Source organism: Palaemon carinicauda, chromosome 2 (assembly GCF_036898095.1).
Source record: "Palaemon carinicauda isolate YSFRI2023 chromosome 2, ASM3689809v2, whole genome shotgun sequence".
In the NCBI taxonomy this organism is placed as follows: Eukaryota; Metazoa; Arthropoda; class Malacostraca; order Decapoda; family Palaemonidae; genus Palaemon; species Palaemon carinicauda.
This window is the reverse complement of record NC_090726.1, coordinates 87,783,888-87,804,679: the sequence shown is the minus strand read 5'-3', so window position 1 is coordinate 87,804,679 and position 20,792 is coordinate 87,783,888. Positions and strand designations below refer to the sequence as shown.

At 38.5% G+C, this 20,792-nt stretch overlaps 1 protein-coding gene across 1 annotated transcript in view; it reads right to left on the bottom strand.

Annotated features, from left to right (window-relative positions):
* tou (toutatis) overlaps positions 1–20,792 on the bottom strand; it is a 510,442-nt gene that overhangs the window by 335,353 nt on the left and 154,297 nt on the right. The window contains exons 11-12 of the mRNA XM_068348421.1: positions 7,351–7,684; positions 6,388–6,563 (exon numbers count right to left, since the gene is read on the bottom strand). Of these exons, the coding sequence (XP_068204522.1) occupies positions 6,388–6,563; positions 7,351–7,684 (510 nt within the window). The remainder of the gene's footprint in view (positions 1–6,387; positions 6,564–7,350; positions 7,685–20,792) is intronic.

The window sequence follows — 20,792 nt, the reverse complement described above, 5'->3', positions numbered from 1 at the left end:
GTCCATAATACTTTGCAGAGATTTATTTTGCTTGAAGGCCACGGAGGTTGCTATAGCTCTAACTTCGTGCGTCTTAACCTTAAGCAAACATCGGTCTTTCTCATTCAAGTGAGAATGAGCTTCTCGTATTAAAAATCTGATAAAAAATGACAAAGCATTCTTTGACATAGGCAATGATGGTTTCTTAATTGAGCACCATAATGCCTCAGATTTACCTCGTAATGACTTAGTACGAGCTAAATAGAACTTAAGAGCTCTAACAGGACATAATACTCTTTCCAGTTCGTTGCCTACGATCTCTGATAAGCAAGGAATATCAAAAGATTTAGGCCAAGGACGAGAAGGCAGTTCATTTTTGGCCAGGAAACCAAGTTGAAGTGAACAAGTGGCTTTTTCTGTAGAAAAGCCGATGTTCTTACTGAAGGCATGAAGTTCACTGACCCTTTTAGCCGAAGCCAAGCACACTAGGAAAAGTGTCTTGAGGGTGAGATCCTTCAGGGAGGCTGAATGTAATGGCTCAAACCTGTCTGACATGAGGAACCTTAGGACCACGTCTAAGTTCCATCCAGGAGTTGCCAAACGACGTTCCTTAGAGGTCTCGAAAGACTTAAGGAGATCTTGGAGATCTTTATTGTTGGAAAGATCTAAGCCTCTATGTCGAAAGACCGAAGCCAACATGCTCCTGTAGCCGTTAATCGTGGGAGCTGAAAGGGAGCGAACCTTTCTCAGATGTAAAAGAAAATCTGCGATTTAGGCTACAGAGGTACTGGACGAGGACACAGATGCTGACTTGCACCAGTCTCGAAAGACTTCCCACTTCGACTGGTATACTCTAATGGTAGAAGCTCTCCTCGCTCTTGCAATCGCACTGGCTGCCTCCTTCGAAAAGCTTCGAGCTCTTGAGTGTCTTTCGATAGTCTGAAGGAAGTCAGACGAAGAGCGGGGAGGCTTTGATGGACATTCTTTACGTGGGGCTGACGTAACAGATCTACCCTTAGAGGAAGACTACTTGGAAAGTCTACCAGCCATTGAAGTACCTCGGTGAACCACTCTCTCGCAGGCCAGAGGGTAGCAACCAACGTCAACCTTGTCCCTTCGTGAGAGGCGAACTTCTGCAGTACCTTGTTGACTATCTTGAATGGTGGGAATGCATATAAGTCCAGAAGAGACCAATCCAGTAGAAACGCGTCTATGTGGATTGCTTCTGTATCTAGGACTGGAGAGCAATAGATTGGTAACCTTTTGGTCAACGAGGAGGCAAAGAGGTCTATGGTGGGTTGACCCCAAGTAGCCCAAAGACTCTTGCCCACGTCCTTGTGGAGGGTCCATTCCATGGGTATCACCTGACCCCTCCGACTGAGACAGTCTGCCAAGACGTTCAAGTACCCCTGGATGAATCTCGTCAACAGGGAGATGCCTCGATTTCTTGACCATAAGAGAAGGTCCCTTGCGATCTCGAGCAGCGTGAAGGAGTGTGTGCCTCCTTGCTTGGAGATGTACGCCAAAGCTGTGGTGTTGTCTGAGTTGACCTCTACCACTTAGTTTCGAAGAAGCTTTCGAATATCATCAAGGCCAAGTGGACTGCTAATAGCTCCTTGCCGTTGATGTGCATGCTCTTCTGACTTGAGGTCCACAGACCCGAGCATTCCCGACCGTCCAGGGTCGCACCCCAACCCAAATCCGACGCGTCTGAGAACAACACGTGGTTTGGGTTCTTGACTGCTAGGGATAGTCCCTCTCTCAGACTGATATTGCTGTCCCACCATTTCAGGCATGCCTTTACTGGTTCGGAGACTGGGAATGATACCGTCTCTAACGTCTTGTCCTAGTTCCAGTGAGAGGCTAGATGGAACCGGAGAGGTAGAAGGTGTAGTCTCCCTAGTGAGACAAACTGCTCCAGGGATGAGAGAGTCCCTACGAGACTGTTCCAACTCCTGACTGAACAAACGTTTTCTTTTCAGCATTAGTTGGACTTCGAGCAGGGCTTGTTCTATTCGGTGGCAGACGGAAAAGCGCGAAAAAAAAAACTGGACTGCGAATCTCCATCCCCAAATATAGAATAATCTGGGATGGGATCAGTTGGGACTTTTAGGTTGACCAAAAGTCCCAACTCCCTGGCCAGACTCAACGTCCAATGTAGATCCTACAGACAGCGAAGACTGGACGATGCTCTGAGAAGCCAGTCGTCCAAGTACAGGGAGGCTCGGATCCCCGATAGATGGAGGGATTTTGCCACATTCCTCATGAGCCTCGTAAACACGAGAGGAGCAGGACTGAGGCCAAAGCACAGGGCTCGAAACTGGTACCCCACATTCCTGTAAACAAACCTCAGAAACGGTTGGGAATCCGGGTGTATAGGAATGTGGAAGTATGCCTCCTGAAGGTCGAGAGAGACCATCCAGTCGCCTTCCATTAATGCTGTCAAGACAGCCTGGTAGACTTCATCGTGAAGTTTGTCTTGACAATGAACACATTGAGCGCACTTGCCTCTTACGTACTCCTGCAGTGAACATGGCTGCCAGATCATTGGAGCCATCCCTGAGGGACTTGTTCCTGCAGAGAACGTGGCTGTCAGATCATTGGAGCCATCCCTGAAAGCCTTGTTTATGCATGACATAATTGTACAGCAAAACTTCAAACGCTCGAAAAAAACTCCTAACAAGAGATGGTCTAGCTCTGAAGTAGACCATAAAATCTTGGAGTGTCTCATGGCCAGGCGCCAGGGAGAGTCTATGAGGTTTAAGAAGTCTATCTGGGCAGAGGCAGGAACTCCCAAGCCGAGAACTTCTCCCGTGTCATATCAGACTCTCGCTCTATAAGCCAGCTTAAAAGTAGGGAAAGCAAAGGCTGTCTCCCCCAAACTCCTCCTGGTGATAAACCAGTCGCCTAGCAAACGTAAAGCTCTCTTAGGAGAGCGAGAGAGCACTAGCTTATAAAACAACGGCTTCGAAGTAGCTAGGCCTTGTGTAAACTCTGACGTTTAGGCGAACGAGGAGCAGCAGTTACAAAAAGATCCGGACAAAGATCCTTAAAAATCAGCATGATTTATTTAAAGTCCATAGAGGGCTGAGCAGCTTTAGGCTCCTCTCCGTCTGACAGAGTCCTCAAGGGAATATCAGTAGGAGGGGGAACAGCAACTTCCTCATCTGAAGGAACCTTGTCCGACAATAGCCGAGTCTCAAGCAAGGGAGAGACCTGCCGTGGTGGCAATGCTTGACAAGCAGAGTCCACACGCAAAGGAGCAACAGTAGCAGTCAAGGACGCTATGTCATGTAACTGCTTAAAGGACTGACCAGCAACAACCAACAGGTGCGGGAGGACGCACGACGTCAACTCGAGACTGCCTTGACTGCCTAGACTGAGCAGTCAAAACAACTCTTGACTGCGGTGCTTGACGCTCAACGTCAAAACAAGTCAACTTCGCTGGTTGGCGAACGTCCTGAACGTCAACAAGAGCATGCGGCAGCGGCTGAACGTCCACAAGCGGCTGAAAGTCAACACTGGACTGCATCGAGTGAGGCTCTACAAAACGTGACTGACGTGACTTTGTAACGTCAACGTCAACAGGACGAGCAAAGGTTCGTTTGGGCGGCTGACGGCCAGGATCTCGATCAGCTAAGCGGCGAGGATCATCGTGAACCTGCTCAGCAGAATAGTCCTCCATAAGAGAGGCAAGCTTATTCTGCATGTCTTGCCGTACAACCCATTTAGGATCAACGGGAATGGTTGCGGTAAGAGACGAGGGTAACGTCTGTGACTGCAAAACCTTGCCTACAAAAAGACTCTCGGAGCCTGTGTTACGCTTTTGTTTAGGCGGCGAGCAGTCTTCCGATGACTGCATAGGGTCAGAGCTGTCCTAATAGTTAAAACCAGGACGCTGGACCTGTCCTGAAAGGACTGACTTTCGCTTAAAGGGCCTCGAAACCTTGTTCCACGGTTTCTTATGCGAAAAGCCTTCGGATGACGAGGAGAAAATCGTCTCGCTCGTCTTATGGTAGGGGCGGTGTTGATGAGACACGCCTGAAACCATAGAGGGAACGTCTGTTCGCTGATCAAGTCCTCTCGAACCCATAAGTCGTACGACATTACTTCTCCCCTGGGCTTGGGAGCTTGCAAGAGGTCTCGGACTAGGCGAACGACAGGCACGAACAGACGAACCCTCGGTCGCAACACTGATAACACTTTGCGCAATTATCACTTTATCACTACGATTTTCTGTTTTGCACTTATTTCACTGAAATGGAATTTTTTAACAATTCACATTAGATATGAATAAAACTGATTTCTACCCGAAGCACGCAATTCTACCCTCATCAAAAGGTTATAATTGCGAAATCAGTCGTATAATGTAAGCACATTAATACAAGCAAAAAACAGTAAACATATTTTAAGATAAAAAGATCAGTGGCTGGGAAAGAGACTAAACACTAGTTCATTCAAAACTACGTTTTCAATCTCTCACCGTACAGTGCCTTGGGACGAGAATAAAAACTAAAAACGTTTTATCCTTTCTCCCCGTACAGAGACTAGGGACGAGAGCTGACTCGAGAACAACGTTACTCGCTTGGGACGAGAATAAAGATCGGAACGTTCTCTCTCCTCTCTCTCTCTCCGTCTCTATCCCTCTCTCTCTCTCTCTCTTGATTTCGCACCGAAGAGAAGAGCCCACTTACCTTTCGTCAATAAACAGGTTATTTGACCAAAGGAAAAAACTGAAAGGTTTTTCAAATAAAAAGTTCCTTTAAAAAAGTATTTAAAACATTTAAGCTTTGAAAGAAGAATGAACAAAACGTCAGAATCGATTTACTCTTTCTGCAAAGTGAAACCGTGATACTCTCTCTCTCTATCGTAACGATAGAGCGCAAACTGCGTAGCATAAATAAACTAAACGTTAGTTCATCTTTGAAACAGTACGAAGACTATTCAAAGAAAATCTTTCATAAAATATCTACTAAAAAATATTCATTTAATAAGTTTTAAATCATTTGCTCTGTAAAAGTTATTTACGATTGAAAGGGCTCAACGTTGTTTAACTTCGGTTTCCAAGTTAGGACCGCCTACTCTCAGGAAAGGTCGCATATAAACAAATCATTAAAATTTATCTTGATGTTTATTATAAATGGAAAGCTAATCGAAGAGGCCTAATAAAGGCGGTTGAGATATAAAATATATAGAGGAAAATCTATAATTAATTTATAACGTGATAAGATAATTGCTAAAAGCCTAAAACACACTTCCGTACTAAGGGAAGGGTCGGCCATTTAAAAGTCAAAGAAAGTCCAAAAAACAATCCAAAGTCATCAAAAATTAAATCTATCCAAAAACGAGTTCAAGATTTAAGTTGAAGATAAAACACCTGCACTGCGAAAGCTCAAACCAAAAGGAAGTACTTCACCAAATATGTTGAGAAAACTCCAGGTTATACAGCGAGTATTGATACGTCTTGTCGTTAAGGCCGACAGAGAAAAAATTGGGTCTGTTTACATGTATATACGGTATCTGGCCGATAGTTGGCGCTGGTGGGCACACCCGCAACCTTCATAGCGATCGCTCGCGAGTTTTTGTGTGTGTTTTCTGTCGAGCCGCTGGAGCAGCAGCTATTATATATTCACCGGCTAAGTTAAATATTTAAAAAGCACAAATTTCTATAATTCCCTCGGGAAGATAACAGTTTTCTAATTTTCTTGATGGTATCATAAATAAACATTTGCTGCATGTCTCTCTAAGTTAAATTCATTGTACTTCTTTGTCTGCTCGTTTATATGTTTACAATATTTATTTTATGGCTATACTAAAAGATACATCAAGTGTGAGAGACGATAACTAAATATACCTAAAGCATAAACTTTTCCTAGAAAATACATAGACCAGAATATATTAAGCTAGAAATGTCTTACTCATGTGTGGGAATTTGGTATACAATACATTTATGTCCATGTCTTTTTCTAGTCTGAGTTGTTTCTGTCCTATAGTGTGTTTTTATGGCCTAGATTATTACTTTAAAATGCTGCATTAGTATAGGTGAGTAATTTCAGTGCTTATGTACACCATAAGTGCTTATGTGCACCATACTGTATTTAAGTGTATTCCGACTTCCGTTGAAATTCAATTTACAGCAATGAGTAAGAACGGGTCTTCGTTTTAAACAGAGGACCTACTTTATAAAAGACTGATGTGGTATAAGATGGTACAGCAATCATCATTACAGGTTACAGTCCTGTACGTAATTCATTTACAAACCTTCCAATAAGAATTCAAAATCAAGTCACCCTTTTTAGTTACTTTACATGAATTCCATATGATAGAAAGTCAATCCTACAAGCATTCACAAGCCTTAAAAGACCTTCATACCCCTAAGTTTTAATAAAAGAACATATCTTTACTTACAGACGCTAAAACATCTCTTGGCTCTCCATGTTGGCCATATAAACTCTGCAAAACTTCTAAACTAGGGGTTAAACCAGAACCAAGGCTTCCTGCAAGATTTGGAGGATAATCTACTAGGGCGGGCACTGCTGGAAGTCTCGATTCTTTGTGGTCTCTTTTATCAGAATTTTTCAAAGCTGAAATAAATCAGTTTTAAGCATTGAGAATGTTTTTAAAATAGGTATAAATTTTATTTTTCAAAGTTGTAGAAACAAAAAAACTAACAATGTGGTGTAATGGGCTAATATCTTTAAAACATAACTATTCATTGATAAAACAATCCATTTAGAATTTAAAATAGCTTATACCAGCAATTAATTTTTTTTACTTAGATATAATCAAAAGATGTAAATGATTATGCAAAATAGTTAAAATTATCTTCATTCCAAAGCTAAATATCAAAATAAATAACTTGGTATACCTATTAAATATAGTATTTTGGAACATACTATTTTAAACTTCCCCTCCATTTGTAGTTTCTTCTTGTTATTTTGAGAATTAGATGTATGTATACATAGGCATCACAAGATTTTCCAAAATTTGAATAAATGTACCCATACTAGAATTCATCAATTAAAAAAAACAATCTTACAAAATTTGAATATGAGTAATCAAAATGGTAAATCATAAAAAATACTGTATATAAAAGATTAATACACTAACAGTTGATAGCAATTTAGTGATCTCTTGATAACATATGTAGCATTCATGACCATAAGCCAAACTTAACAAAGCTGTTCTAATTTTGGAAAAAAAGTATTTCTGTCATATAAATTAAAAAGGTCTCCTTGATAATTCAAGTTTAAAGACTCATTACTCTATATAAAACTGCTTACTTGCTATAACCACCAATAAATTAACTTGGTACACAATAACAACTATTATAAAACAAGTACTTTGCATAAGAGCAAGCATTGAACTTACTTCTTTGAGATGGTGTTGACTTCATAGAAAGGTTCAAAGGAGCATCATCAGTACAAGTAGAGTTGCTAGACCCACATGGTTCTATAGATACACTCGCACTCTCCTCCCGCCATCCTCCACTAGTTGGTATACCATTGGACAAACGAGAATTCCCAGATCCCACCGTTGATATTGACACCTTTGGTTCCGACTTGTCGCGGTGAAGTGGTACGTTTCCATGAGACTGCGATGTACCCTTGGCAGCCGGCGATATAGGAATAATCTCTAATTCCTTATTTCTGATGGCCTTGGAGATGGACACACTCCCATTACTGGCGAGTTTCTCAGCAACCCGCTGCACACAAGGAATTTGTGTGCCACGGTCAAGGATGTGTGCACAATGGAGTGTAAATTCCGGCGTGCACACAACAGTGCAGGCAGACAGGAAGGCAGGAAGGTGACAGGTGTGGAAAGAGAGAGAAAAAACCAAACTAATACATAAAACATAATACACAGAATAAATGCATGCCATTCCAGAGTTCCATTAAGATCCAAAGATCTGCAAAATGGGAACAGAAATCACTAGAATTTCTATCTACAGAGCATATTTGAAAGATGTAAATAACATGCAATAATACATTCCTATACAGAAACTACATCTCAATCCTCAAATCTTTAGGGATAAAAACATTTATCTCGAGAAAACTAAATGACAAGAATGAAGAGCTTTCCTTTAGAATTCTGCATTGTCTGTCTAACTAAAGACTACTTTTATCAGCTAATAATAAATGCACTAAATATAATGCATGCAATAAAACAATTCTATTCAATGCAGAACTCTACAGAGAAGCACTGAATAATAAAAATAAAGATATTTCAAGTAATTTTCATATTCCCCTGATACAGCCCTTACATTTACCATGTCTAATATGAGATCAAAGGCTGGGAAACCTTAAGCTGAATAACTGCTCAAATAAATATAATGATTGTTAACTATGGTTTACAAAAAAAAAAAAAAGACCTTCCTGCATGTTCAACACTTTCATTTAAAGACCTTCCTGCATGTTCAACACTTTCATTTACTCAGTTTGATGACCACAGATGTAAACAAATTAGAGGGGTCAAGAGATTAGCTCACCTAGTAAAAATTAGGATTTGTACATCAGGGTCATAAATGTATTGTAAACAAAACTTTCAATATAAATTAGTTATATACTTATGGATATAAATAAAAATAATCTCTTATGTTTACTTATAAAGAGCTACTTAGAAATCAAGTAATTACCTTCCCAATTCTATTCAAACATTACTAATGTAAACACAACCAACAATAATTAAAATTAAATAATTTGACCTCGCTATTTTGTGTTTTATCAATGTACGTTGTCAGTAACTAAAGCAAGGTCTGAGATAAGAATAAAGATAAGACTAAATTTTGTTGATCTGCAGGGTAGTACGCATTGTGAAATATCAAACCAAACCCTTATTTGTAACTTAGGAGATAATCAACAAAATTTAATGCATTGGGCTTTTGGTAAGCCTTAAAATGTATATAAGCTCAAGTTAAGGAATGCAACTGATGACCTATAGTTTTGAATTTTGGAAGCTTACATTGTTGTATCTTTAGCTAGAACATTTATATTTCATGTTTCAATTTTTTTTAATGAAAACAATTGGCTTTAATGCTAAAAAGTGCTTTTTATATACAGTAATTACAGAAGCACGCCTGGGACCGCATGCAATCCTTATCTGACCTGCGTACCTATTTATTTACTTATACTTCAAAACTTGCTATTTATTTTTGTATCCCATATGCAGTCATTCCACCATTTTCTGATTTTATGACTATTAGATTATCCATGTTTTTATATGCCATATGGCATTCATAAAGAAAAATTTGCTGCACATCTCTCTAAGGTATGTTCTCATTTCTTTGCTTATTCATATATTTACAAATTTTATGTAATGATTATGCTGAAAGATGCATAGTGTCAATGAGGATAACTAAATGCGCCAAAAGCATAAAATTTGCCAAGAAAATACACATACAAGAATATATTACATTAGCCATTATTCCTGTGTGCTCATTCGGTACATGTGCGTACAGTATACTGTATATGTGTGGGGAGCAATAATTTTGGATTTGAGGGAAGAGGCTCACCACTGCTTGGTAAATAACCCTGATATAGGATGGTCATGTCCTTAGATTCCCAGAGGAAAGGAAAAAAAAAATTTAATAAAATTTATTTCTATAGTCACCTGATATTCATATTACACGGTTTAATCTACTATTACCCGTTTAATCAACATTTACACATAAATCTTAAAATTTTTCAAATTTTCTTTCCCTTCAATTAACATTCTAGTCATAAGAGGTAACAAGTATGGAACTGGCACGCCGGTCTCATGTTGCCCTTTCAGTTTCGGAGTCGATACTATCCCTATCCTCTTGATACCACGCATCAATAAGGGGATGCAGGTATATGGGCATCAGGTGAGTACAGAAATAACAAAATTTCATCATGAAAATCTCATTTATTTCAACAAACCTCCTCTGATGTACATATTAATGATTTCAATACTCTGCTGGAGGTGGGACACCAGTGAAGGAAAGAGAAAGGATAAATATAAATACAGTAAAAGCAATATAGCATGGTTAAGAGTTACTAACCTGGTCTAGATTACTTACAAAAACCCCTCTCTAAATAAAGTTAAAATACAGAACTCTGGATTGTTTTCTTAAGCTATCTACATTAATGGACTGTGCATTGTCTCTAAATGATAGTTCTTGATCTCAATGATACTTTTGATTGTACAATACCTCTAATCAAATAGTTCTTGATCTAAATGATACTTTTGATTGATTCCAAATCAATTATTAAATCAAAAAGCCTATACTCTGGTGTATGTTACAGTACATAATAAAGTGAACTAAATATTGATTATATCATAGCTCTGTAGCCAACCACTATGGGGCCTAGAGCCTAAAAATCTGCATAAACTAACCAGAATTGTTTAAGATAATGTTTATTGAAAACTGACTTGGTATGCCACTGAGCTGCCTCTTAAAACTCTTTCCAAAGAAAGATTTCTAAAAAAAAAAAAAAAATCAAAACCTTTTCTTAGATGTGGATCAAATTCTTCATAAGCCTCTGTGAACAAACTTTCAAATAGGAATGACATTTCTTTTTTTGGTTAAAGGTCGATTAGGGACCCTAATTCCACAAAATAAACTAGGGACACTACCTCTAATACATGAGGTTTTGTCTAATAATACTGAACAGCTCTTACTGGACACGCTTGATTTCTGCTGATATGCTTTCATCCATTTTCAGAAAAGGGATAGGAAAAAAAATTGAGACAAACTCTTAGCCTTAACATCCTTTTCATCTCTGAGGGATGACAAAAGGGAAAATATCATCTTGTGTTCCCCAAAGCCTACTTTGACAGACAGCGGTTGTAGTCCACTCAAGTGTTTAGCTGAATCTAATGCCAGCTGAGAAAGGATTTTAGCTGTGAAATCTTTAATAGAAAGATTTTCCAATAGTTCAAGATTCAGACCTTTTAAACACTGTAAAATAATATTCAAATTCTAGAAAATTTACCTTACTATTGGCAGCCTTTCTATACTCAATGATAAAATTACATCTGTTATTATAATGTATCTGAAACGAACAGATCTAATCCCAGATGTTTGAGAACAGAATTAAGCATGGATCTATATCTTTTAACAGCTGAAACTTTGAGTTTCTTTTCATATAAAAATGATCCATAGAAAATTAATAATATTCAAGCTTGTCCAGCACCCTAGCAGTACCAGCTGAACTCGGCTGAGTCCCTGGTTAGGCTGGAGGAACGTAGAGAGTAGAGGTCCCCTTTTTGTTTTGTTTCTTGTTGTTGTCGGCTACCCCCCAAAAATTGGGGGAAGTGCCTTTGGTATATGTATGTATGTATGTAAGCTTGTCCTAGTCACTGACAGACTCCTAGCTTTACAAAAATCAAAATAAACATTCCATTGTCTTTGATATAGATTATTGGTAAACTGTCTTTTAAAACCTATAACAGACAGTCTAGAGCGCTTCAAAAACTATTTGTTTCTCAAGATACAGTGGATAGTCTCTGTGCAGTCAGATTTGGCACAAATGGATTTGGATGAATCACATTTCAGATAAGTTGTTTGAGCACACTGCCTTTATACGGCAATCATCTTGAACTCTCAGGCAACAGAGGCCACAGAGGGTCAGCAGAAGAATCTAAAGTAACGACAGAAATCAAGACTATAAGAGGAACTCGACTATTGATAGAAGCAGTGAGCATTCAGAACCTTTACTGAATGAATACTATATAAAAATTACCACTAGACCCAACAATGGAAATCAGGTTAGTGTATGCAACCAGGCCGGCAAGTCAGACTTACCATTAACAAGAAAAGAATCTCTGGCCTTCTGAGAATAACAAAGAAAGTTGAATAAGCTGAGATTGTTTAGGGCTGAGATTGTTTAGGTCTCAACACTAACATAACTTCTCTGGTGAGTTTTAGCGTGTCATATTGTTAGTTATTCCGTAATAAACAACAATTCCCTTTCCTTCAACTAAATTATTTTCTGTCCTCGGCTGTTAAAAGAAACGAATGACAATAATTCTGTTCATGACACAGCAGCTCACTGCTGTTTAGTGTAGAATCTTCAGTTCCATAAACTCTAGAACTTCAACATATTTTCCAGAGATAAACCGTGAAACATCTTATTCCTCATCCCGGCTATCTAAAACACCAATTTCCATATACAAGAATGCTACCAAATCCAACAGAGAAGCCAATTAAAACTCAATAAAGACATAGAATCTACTGAGGAAAGTAATTCAAGAACACTCCCTACTTGATTACCCACAAACAATATCTAGTGTTTAGTCAACCAACTTGTAAAAACTGAATTTTAAGATTTCTGTTTATTTAGCACAATGATGGGGTCAAGGCTGGAAATCAAATTGAAATCTAAGACAAGATTACAAAACTGAGGAGTTTTATACAAGTCAATGTGTTTCTGCATTATGGAAGGCTTTAGAACTAAATGAGAACTGGAATTTCTGTCATTTTTCTGAATCTGATACAACAATATATCAAGTCTATCCACCATGAAGTTGAGAAGTGAGGGATATAAACAGTCTTGGAAGCAGTTACTTCAGAATATGTAGAAGAGTAAAAAGCTTCCAGACTTACCTTACTCCAATTAGTAGGGTATTTCTCAGCAATAAGGATACATAAGGTTTAAAAATTATATAATTCATCATTTTCAGTGCCTGTCTGTGTTTTCATTTTTTCATCTTCCTGTACCACAGATTGAACTGAGGAAAATTCAGCTGATTTGTTTACAAATGAATACTGGGGATGCTGCATATAAGTGCAGCAAACTTATTTTTGTAGATGAACTAGCACCTACAGTACATTTACCCTGCAAGCGTTGACCTGTAATGAGTTTGTGGTTGAGCTTGCATGTGAACAGAGCACACTGCCATCCAAAACCAAATGCAAATGATTGACTCAAGTTGAAACTTCATTTACTCCATCAATACTTCAGAAAACATTCGATATGCCACACCATCCACATTTGTAATACAAGATACTTTATGAGCGATTACTTTAGCGAGTGAAGGGACATTAGGATCCATACTACCAACTTGAGTTTTCTGCCTCACAATTTGGTTAACTAATAAAGAGACTAAGAGAGTGGCAATACAAGGGTTTCATAGAAGGGTCTATAGTAAATGAAGAATTCAAAGCTCTGTAGGAGGCTCTCGAATCTGTACTGCGCAGCCGACTTTCAAGAGCCTTACAAGAAGTAACGATATTAACATCAGACTTTCCTTAGGAAGATTAGTTAGGTTTGTTACTAGATAGTTAAGATCAGAATTATCACTTTTAAGAAGAATATACTGGATTTGTGATTTTAACAAAGAAAGCTAGCAATGTCAAGAGCTTTGAAGCTCAACATTATCAAAATTGGCTATTTATGTGAATTATTTGAAGATGGGGGCGTTTTATTATCATCGTCATCCCCACAATAATCAGCTAGCTTAATCTTCCATGGAAAGTCTCACCCCTAATACCTATTACTTCAAAAGTCTAAGCAGTAATCCATAATTTCCTTTGTCTAACCATGTTTCAAGATTAGACAAGGTACAAATGAATATAGCAATTGTATTTCAGATGGACCTAATTTTGTCTGTCCATGTCTCAAGATTAGACAAGGTACAAATGAATATAGCAATTGTATTTCAGATGGACCTAATTCAAATATGAAACAAATTTCCACTTCATACTCTATGGATTACAACTGACATATGAAAAAAAAGTCTGCAGGTAACTGCTGTTTCCTATCAAATGAAAACTATAGCGGGGCATTGGTATCCTTGTGTTTGTGATAACGATTAAGATCACATAAATTTATCTTAATTGGGATGGTTCAATTAAGATAAATTTATGTGATCTTAATTGTTATCACAAACACAAGGATAACAATACCAATGCCCCGCTATACAAATAAGTTACGTTCTTAAAGAAACATTCGTAAGTGAAAATTTGTTCATCAAAGTGCATTTTCCCATTAACTTCAATTATAAATATTGCGATATGTTCTTACAAGCTCGTCAAAGTTAACTTGTTTCCCAATCCAAGGTTTAATATACTGTACAGTAATGAAATTGAATACCTGAACAATTTTCTTTTATTAACATTAAATAAGGTAATAATACCCAGACAAAGATGCTTTAAAAAGTATGTTTTGTTCCTGTGAGTAGCAAATGAAAAATTAAAAGTGCAATAGCAATATTTTCAATACAGTAGTGTTCCATTAAAAATAAAAGAAAACGATACCGTAGTATCAAGAAAACGGGGTTAGTCACAGTATGAAACACACTAGCAATACATACGTAAACTACTACCGTACTTATAATTAAAAAAAATGAAAATAAAAATAATTATAAAATTGATGAGAATCTAATATTAACAAATTTACTGATCAAAATGACTCATAACTTCAAAAAAAATTAGATAACTACAATCCAAACACACAGTGAATGAATGTGAAAAAACAAAATGATGATAAGCAAGCAAAGTCAGTTGAGGTATGCAACGCACAAGCAAGTCAAACGTAAATAAATCCTCATAACTAACAAAATAAAAACATACTATTTGACTAAATAATTCTAAAATTAATAACATAATTTTACAGTTATAAATTACTAATCAAAATACCTGTACCAGTAACTTCAACAAATAAAATAATTAAAATCCAAACACACAGCGAATGAAAAAAAAAAAAAATTATGAAAACCAAGTGTGGTCAGTTGGGGCTGTGAAATACACTAGCAAGTCAAACGTAAACTAGTATAGTGTACTGTACTTATAATTCACAAAATAAAATAATTCATAACTTAAAATTTTAGTTGCGTAAATGGGAGCACAGGACAAAATTATCTAATTTGTATCTTCAAATATTCAATCATCGAATCTTTATACTGTATATTGGGGTACTGGAGCAAGTCATCTGGTGGAAAAAGCCTTCAACAGAGCAATAAGCTATGCAGATATAACAAAACATTAAAAACAAAAACAATAACTTTGTGCAAGGTTAAACACTTTGAGTTATTAAATAAACCAACAAAACTACCGATCTTTACATATTAAAAAGTAATTATATTGCCTTTAAAAGTTATAAATACAGAACAGTACCCTGGTCTATACCATTAACCACAGACCAATTTGTAACAAGCATTATGAATATCACTGCTTTTGGCAAACATAAAATTGATATGCCTTGATGAAAACTATAATTATTGACGAATATTCTAAAATAAAAACATCCTTACACCACAAAAATAATGAATACAGTACTGCAATTTCAAGAATAGCGTAACATCCATCTCACTCGACTTGCACCCTAATAAAGCTTAATTTCTTTTATTAAGAGACAGACCTAGTTGCAAATAAAACCAATAAAATATTTAATACCAAATATTAACCCTTTTACCCCCATTGGGCGTACTGGTACATTTCACAAAACTCATCCCTTTACCCGCATGGACGTACCGGTACGTCCTTGCAAAAAACTGCTATTTACATTTTTTTGCATATTTTTGATAACTTTATGAGAAACTTCAGACATTTTCCAAAAGAATGAGACCAACCTGACCTCTCTATGATGAAAACTAAGGCTGTTAGAGCAATTTAAAAAATATATATATTGTAAAATGTGCTTGAAAAAAAAAATGCCTGGGGGTTAAGAGTTGGAAAGTTCCAAATAGCTTGGGGGTAAAAGGGTTCAGTAGAAATAATAATCTTAACAATTTCCAGTTGTGTTACTTTTCCTGCCGCCTATCTCCTTAAGTCATGATTCCTCTCATTTGTTTTCCCTTTACTCTAGAAAACCTACATGGTTGGGCCAACAAATATCCAGATAGGCTTTCCTGAGTTTAACGTAATGTGATATGTGCCCTGTTTCAATGGCCATTATCAGTGACCTTTGAAAAATCCTAGGCCAATATATTTTATTGTAATACTCTTCAAGGTTTCACAATAACTGATCTTTAAGCAAATAATGACTCAGTTCCTGGTTGCCTGAATTTGCCAATAGGGTTCTTCAGTGTTTTACTAATGATATTTATGTACCTTAAACCTTTGAAAAGCATTAGTATTTTGTTAAGTAAAGGCTTAAAAGTAGAATATACAGTAATCCCTCGCCATTTCGCGGCTCAAGTTTCGCTGCCTCATTGCATCGCGGATTTTCAAAAATATTCATCAAAAATTAGAAAAAATTGTGCGAAAGTTACGCGGTCGCTAGCAGAAGGCAGGGAGAGTACAGTAGAACAATAAGTATCAATGCGGAGATGGCGCGCAACTCAAAATCCTCCTCTCTGATTCGCTGGCCATCTCGGCTCCAGAATCTAGCAAGTTGATTGGCCGAGCCGCTTTACCCAGCATCTCTCCCTCACGTGCACCCCGTGAAGGGAGACTGCATTCATTGTTCTCTTTTGCTTCACTTATGTTGCTTAGTCTTGCCACATGGAACTTTTAACTGTTTTCTTGTGCTTTTTTAGTGTAAAATAGTGCTTGTGACACACTTGAAAATGGCTCCTAAATGTCCTCTACCCTCTACATCCTCTAGTGAACCCAAGAAGAGAAAAATGATGATGGTGAACGAGAAAGAGAAATCATCGGACATGCTTAAGGCAGGCAGTAGCTATGTGTCTGTTGCCTGCATTCATGGAGTGAATAAATCGACGGTTCGCTACATAAAAAAAAATGAAATGAAAATACGTAAAACTGCCTCAATAACTTTCTCCAAGGACACTAAGCACGTTGTGACTCCTCGTAATAAGACTATTGTGCAAATGGAGAATGTGTCATCAATGTGGATATCGGACTGTCGGGAAAAGAAGGTTAGTCTTGATACAAACATGATTCAAACAAAAGCCAAAACCCTGTACGATAGCCTCGTTCCTGAAGGAAAATCGAACGAAGACGACAAAGGTGATGATGACGACGAAGATGATGATCCTGCCCCATGAGAAAAAAGTTGTTTTCTTGCCAGCAGGGGCTAGTTCGAGAAATTCAAGAGGACGTTTGGCCTTCACAGCGTTCCTTTGTATGGGGAGGCTGCCTCGGCAGACCAAGAGGCAGCTCTTCGTTACGTCAAGGACGAGTTCCCGAAATTAATTAAAGAAGGTGGCTATCTCCTGGAGCAGGTGTTCAATATGGATGAGACTGGCCCCTTCTGGAAGAGGATGCCGTCCCGGACGTTCGTTTACAAAGACGAAGTAAAGAAGCCAGGGTTCAAGGTCCACAAAGATTACATAACTCTCCTCATGTGCTAGAATGCCGCGGACTTCTTGCTCAAACCCGGCTTAACTTACAAGTCATTGAATCCTTGGGCTTTGAAAAACAAAAACAAAGCCTTGCCGCCCGTCTACTGGATGAGTAATAAAAAGGAATGGGTAACCAAAGCCCTCACACTTTACTGGTTCATGAACTGCTTTATCCCGCAGGTGAAGCTGTACCTCCCGGAGAATGGGCTGCCCTTTAAGGTCCTCCTCTTGATGGACTGTGTAGGAGGACATGCAACTGATCTTCATTATGACTGGGTCTAAGTGGAGTTCCTGCCCCCCAACACCAAATCCCTCATACAACCAATGGATCGGGGTTATTCGGGCCCTCAAGTCCCTCTACACGAGGTCCACGATGGAGGGCCTCACCTCCTCCATCGACGAAGGCGACGAGGACTTCAGCATCAAGAGATATTGGTGGGAATATAACATTGCAACGTGCCTGCCCAACATTCAGAAAGCTCTAAATGAGATGAAAGAGCAATCACTGAATGCAAGTTGGAGAAAATTGTGGCCAGACGTTGTTCATGACTATGAAGGATCTACGCCAGACGAAGTTCACCACTCCGCCGTAGATAAAGCTGTGACGCTGGCACGGTTAGTAACCAACGAAGGTTTCTCTGACATGACGACGGAAGACGTCAACTCACTGATCAAGTGTCACTCGGAGCCCATAACCGACAAGGACCTTGTCAAAATGACAAGATCAGCGAGTGAGGAAGAAGAGGCAGCCGACATCGGCAACGACGGTGAAGCTGAAGAACGTGGCCTTACCTTGGACAACCTGCAAGAGCCTGAAACATGGCACGGCCTATGCAACAAAGGGCGCAGGAAATCGACGATAATATGGTCAGAGCCATAAAATTTAGTAACCATATTGACGGTGTAATGGCGTTGTACAAGAGCATCTTTGCTCAGATGAAAAAACAACGTCAACAACTTCCCATCACGTACTGGTATTAGCCTCAAGAGTGGGCTCTGGCGAATCGTCAATGATGACCACAGTAGACATATGAGGTGTAGGCTCCTGATTTGGAGTCATACAGATAGGGTCTTGTTTAAGGATAACTACAGAGGTTTTCACTCTTTCCAGCACATCTTTGTGCTCTCATCTATAGTTAAAACATTGAGATGACATAACTGTAATAGATTGGAGGAAGACTTGATTGATCCTCGTATAATATTCTCTGTCTACGTAGCACTACAACTGAACAGCGAGGGACTCTTTGGCCAAGCTAGATACTTGTGAGGAATAAGATTTATTAGGTGAATCCCACCAAGAATGCTTGTATCTGGAGACAGCATAATAAGGCGGAGAGTTAGACCTCAATTTTTTGGGTGGAGGTTGACCTCTAGTAATTCTGGAAAAAAGGGGACAAGGGCTCTACTGCCTTTCTCTTGTCATATATCAGAAAATTAGAAAAATCTGGCTTTGCTACTCTCTCAGTTGTTTGAGGTTTAGGTAAGTTAGGATTATTTGTGGTCTGTGTAGACCTAGGAAGCATGGTGGTAGCTAATATATTTCGCCTAGATGAGCTCATGAGATAGTGGATATCTGGTTTCCAACATAAGTTGGTATTGCAGCACATTCAGAGGTGCAAGGATACACAAGATAGCGTCCTGTTCAACCAACGCGATCACATGCAGAGATAGTGGTCTGTTCTCTGACATTAGCAAGTATATTTACCCATGTGGCTGAAACGTGGAGCTGAACCGTTGGTAGAAACTGTAATAACTTTTGTTTTCTGAAAGGAATGTTGAAGAGACTTTGAATTTGTACTTGGGCTAATAAGCCAAACCTGTAAATTAGAATCCATTGTGGACATGACTATGGATGTCCAGATATTACTTGAAAAAGAGAACAGTGTTTTCCTGGTCACGACAACAGGATCTTTCTGTGAAAAAAAGAGGTTGTGGACCTCTTGGTGTGCAAAGCAAGCCGGATTTGGTATGCATAAGTCGGGGAATAATATGCACTTTGCAAAAGGGCAGCCCCCTTAGGGGTAGCGATAGCTTTGTCATTCACCACGTGGAAAGGTGTTCTCAGCTAGGAACGAGGAAATATATTCATTACTTTGATTGGAGAGTCCTCTAAATAAGAGAAATCCCTCTGGCTAGTAAAATCTAAAGTAAAGGTATGGGGTCATCCACTATGCACACTTGTGGGAGGAGTTAGTGATCTGCTAAGGTAGCATATTCTAGAACTTGAGATACCTTTAAAGATTTGTATTTAGGCTGTAATAGGGCCAAAGATAAGTATCAAGAATAAAATCTGGTTCAATATGCCCATGGGCAATAAGACATTAATAAATATTTCACTAATCTGAAAAGTAAAATCATGGCCGTCATCTTCAGTTACCGGAGTTACAGGGAGCTCTGATAAAGAAGGTTTGGTGTGGGAGAGATCGTGGGTCGCATAACGAGGTTTCCGTTTCTTGGCCTCATGAGAGAAGATGTAGAAAGAGACCTACCCGTCTTAGCCTTCTTCTTACGACAAGCATGATACTTCTCCCACAAGGAGGATGGCTGCTTCCTGCAAAATCACATGGTGAATCAATACATCATAGCTTACCAGGGCAGTTCGGGGAAAATGGGTGTAGCTCTATCTAAACCAGCCTCACGAAGGTTCCACAAAGGCACACTTAAAAGGCCAGAACAAGTCTGCATACTACCTGGAAAAACCACTAATATTCCCTATGCACACTGAAAAGGAGAAAGCATTGAAAAAGAAAAGAAAACTCTGCGGCACAGCATGGAGTCGTGATTGTAGCGTGGGAGAACTGTCTGCGGCAGCAACCAGAAGAAGAATGGCCCAGCTTCAGTCCTAAGCTCACCAAGCGTGGAGCTATAGCTGGTAACCATACATGGTTACCAGTTAAGCACTTTTTCTTTTCTGGTCCTAGCAAAATTACTTGGGAGTAAACCTTTATAAATGACTTAGTAGTTTGTATCCGCATAGCAACAAACATAAATAAGAAGATAAAAATTTGAAGAGATGTAAAAATCATTAAAGAAATAACCAGGTCAAGAAATACTAGTGCTTCACAGGTGAGACACAGCTCTTCCTTGTACTGGCGATACAACTTCGTTTAACCATAAATTGCAGAACTTTAGCTGTTATCCAGAGCTCTGTATTCTGCTTTAACTGTATACAGTATAGGCATTGTTTGCAAAATAATATACAATTTCCATTTTTAAACAATGATGACTGTAACAAACTCTCATTTGGTAAACAAAAAGATATATTTCAGAATGTGATCAGTAAAACAAAATTTCTTATAAAGATAAATCCACTTGACCCTGTTGTAAAGATTTTGTATTTTGCCATAGAACAATAGAATGCAGAAGACTTTTTCCATATTATCCCTTGAAATCTACGTTTACTTACCATATCTCAAGTAATCGTTGAAAATACCCTAACACTTTTAAAGAAGTAATCCATAATACAAAAATGGAAACATGATCATATGCATAACAAATAACATTTGAAATACATAAAGACATGCATTTCTGAAAAGCACAAATTGTACTGAGATTTGTGTCTACATGCCATTTATATTAGAGTAAGGTATCTACATGGCAGA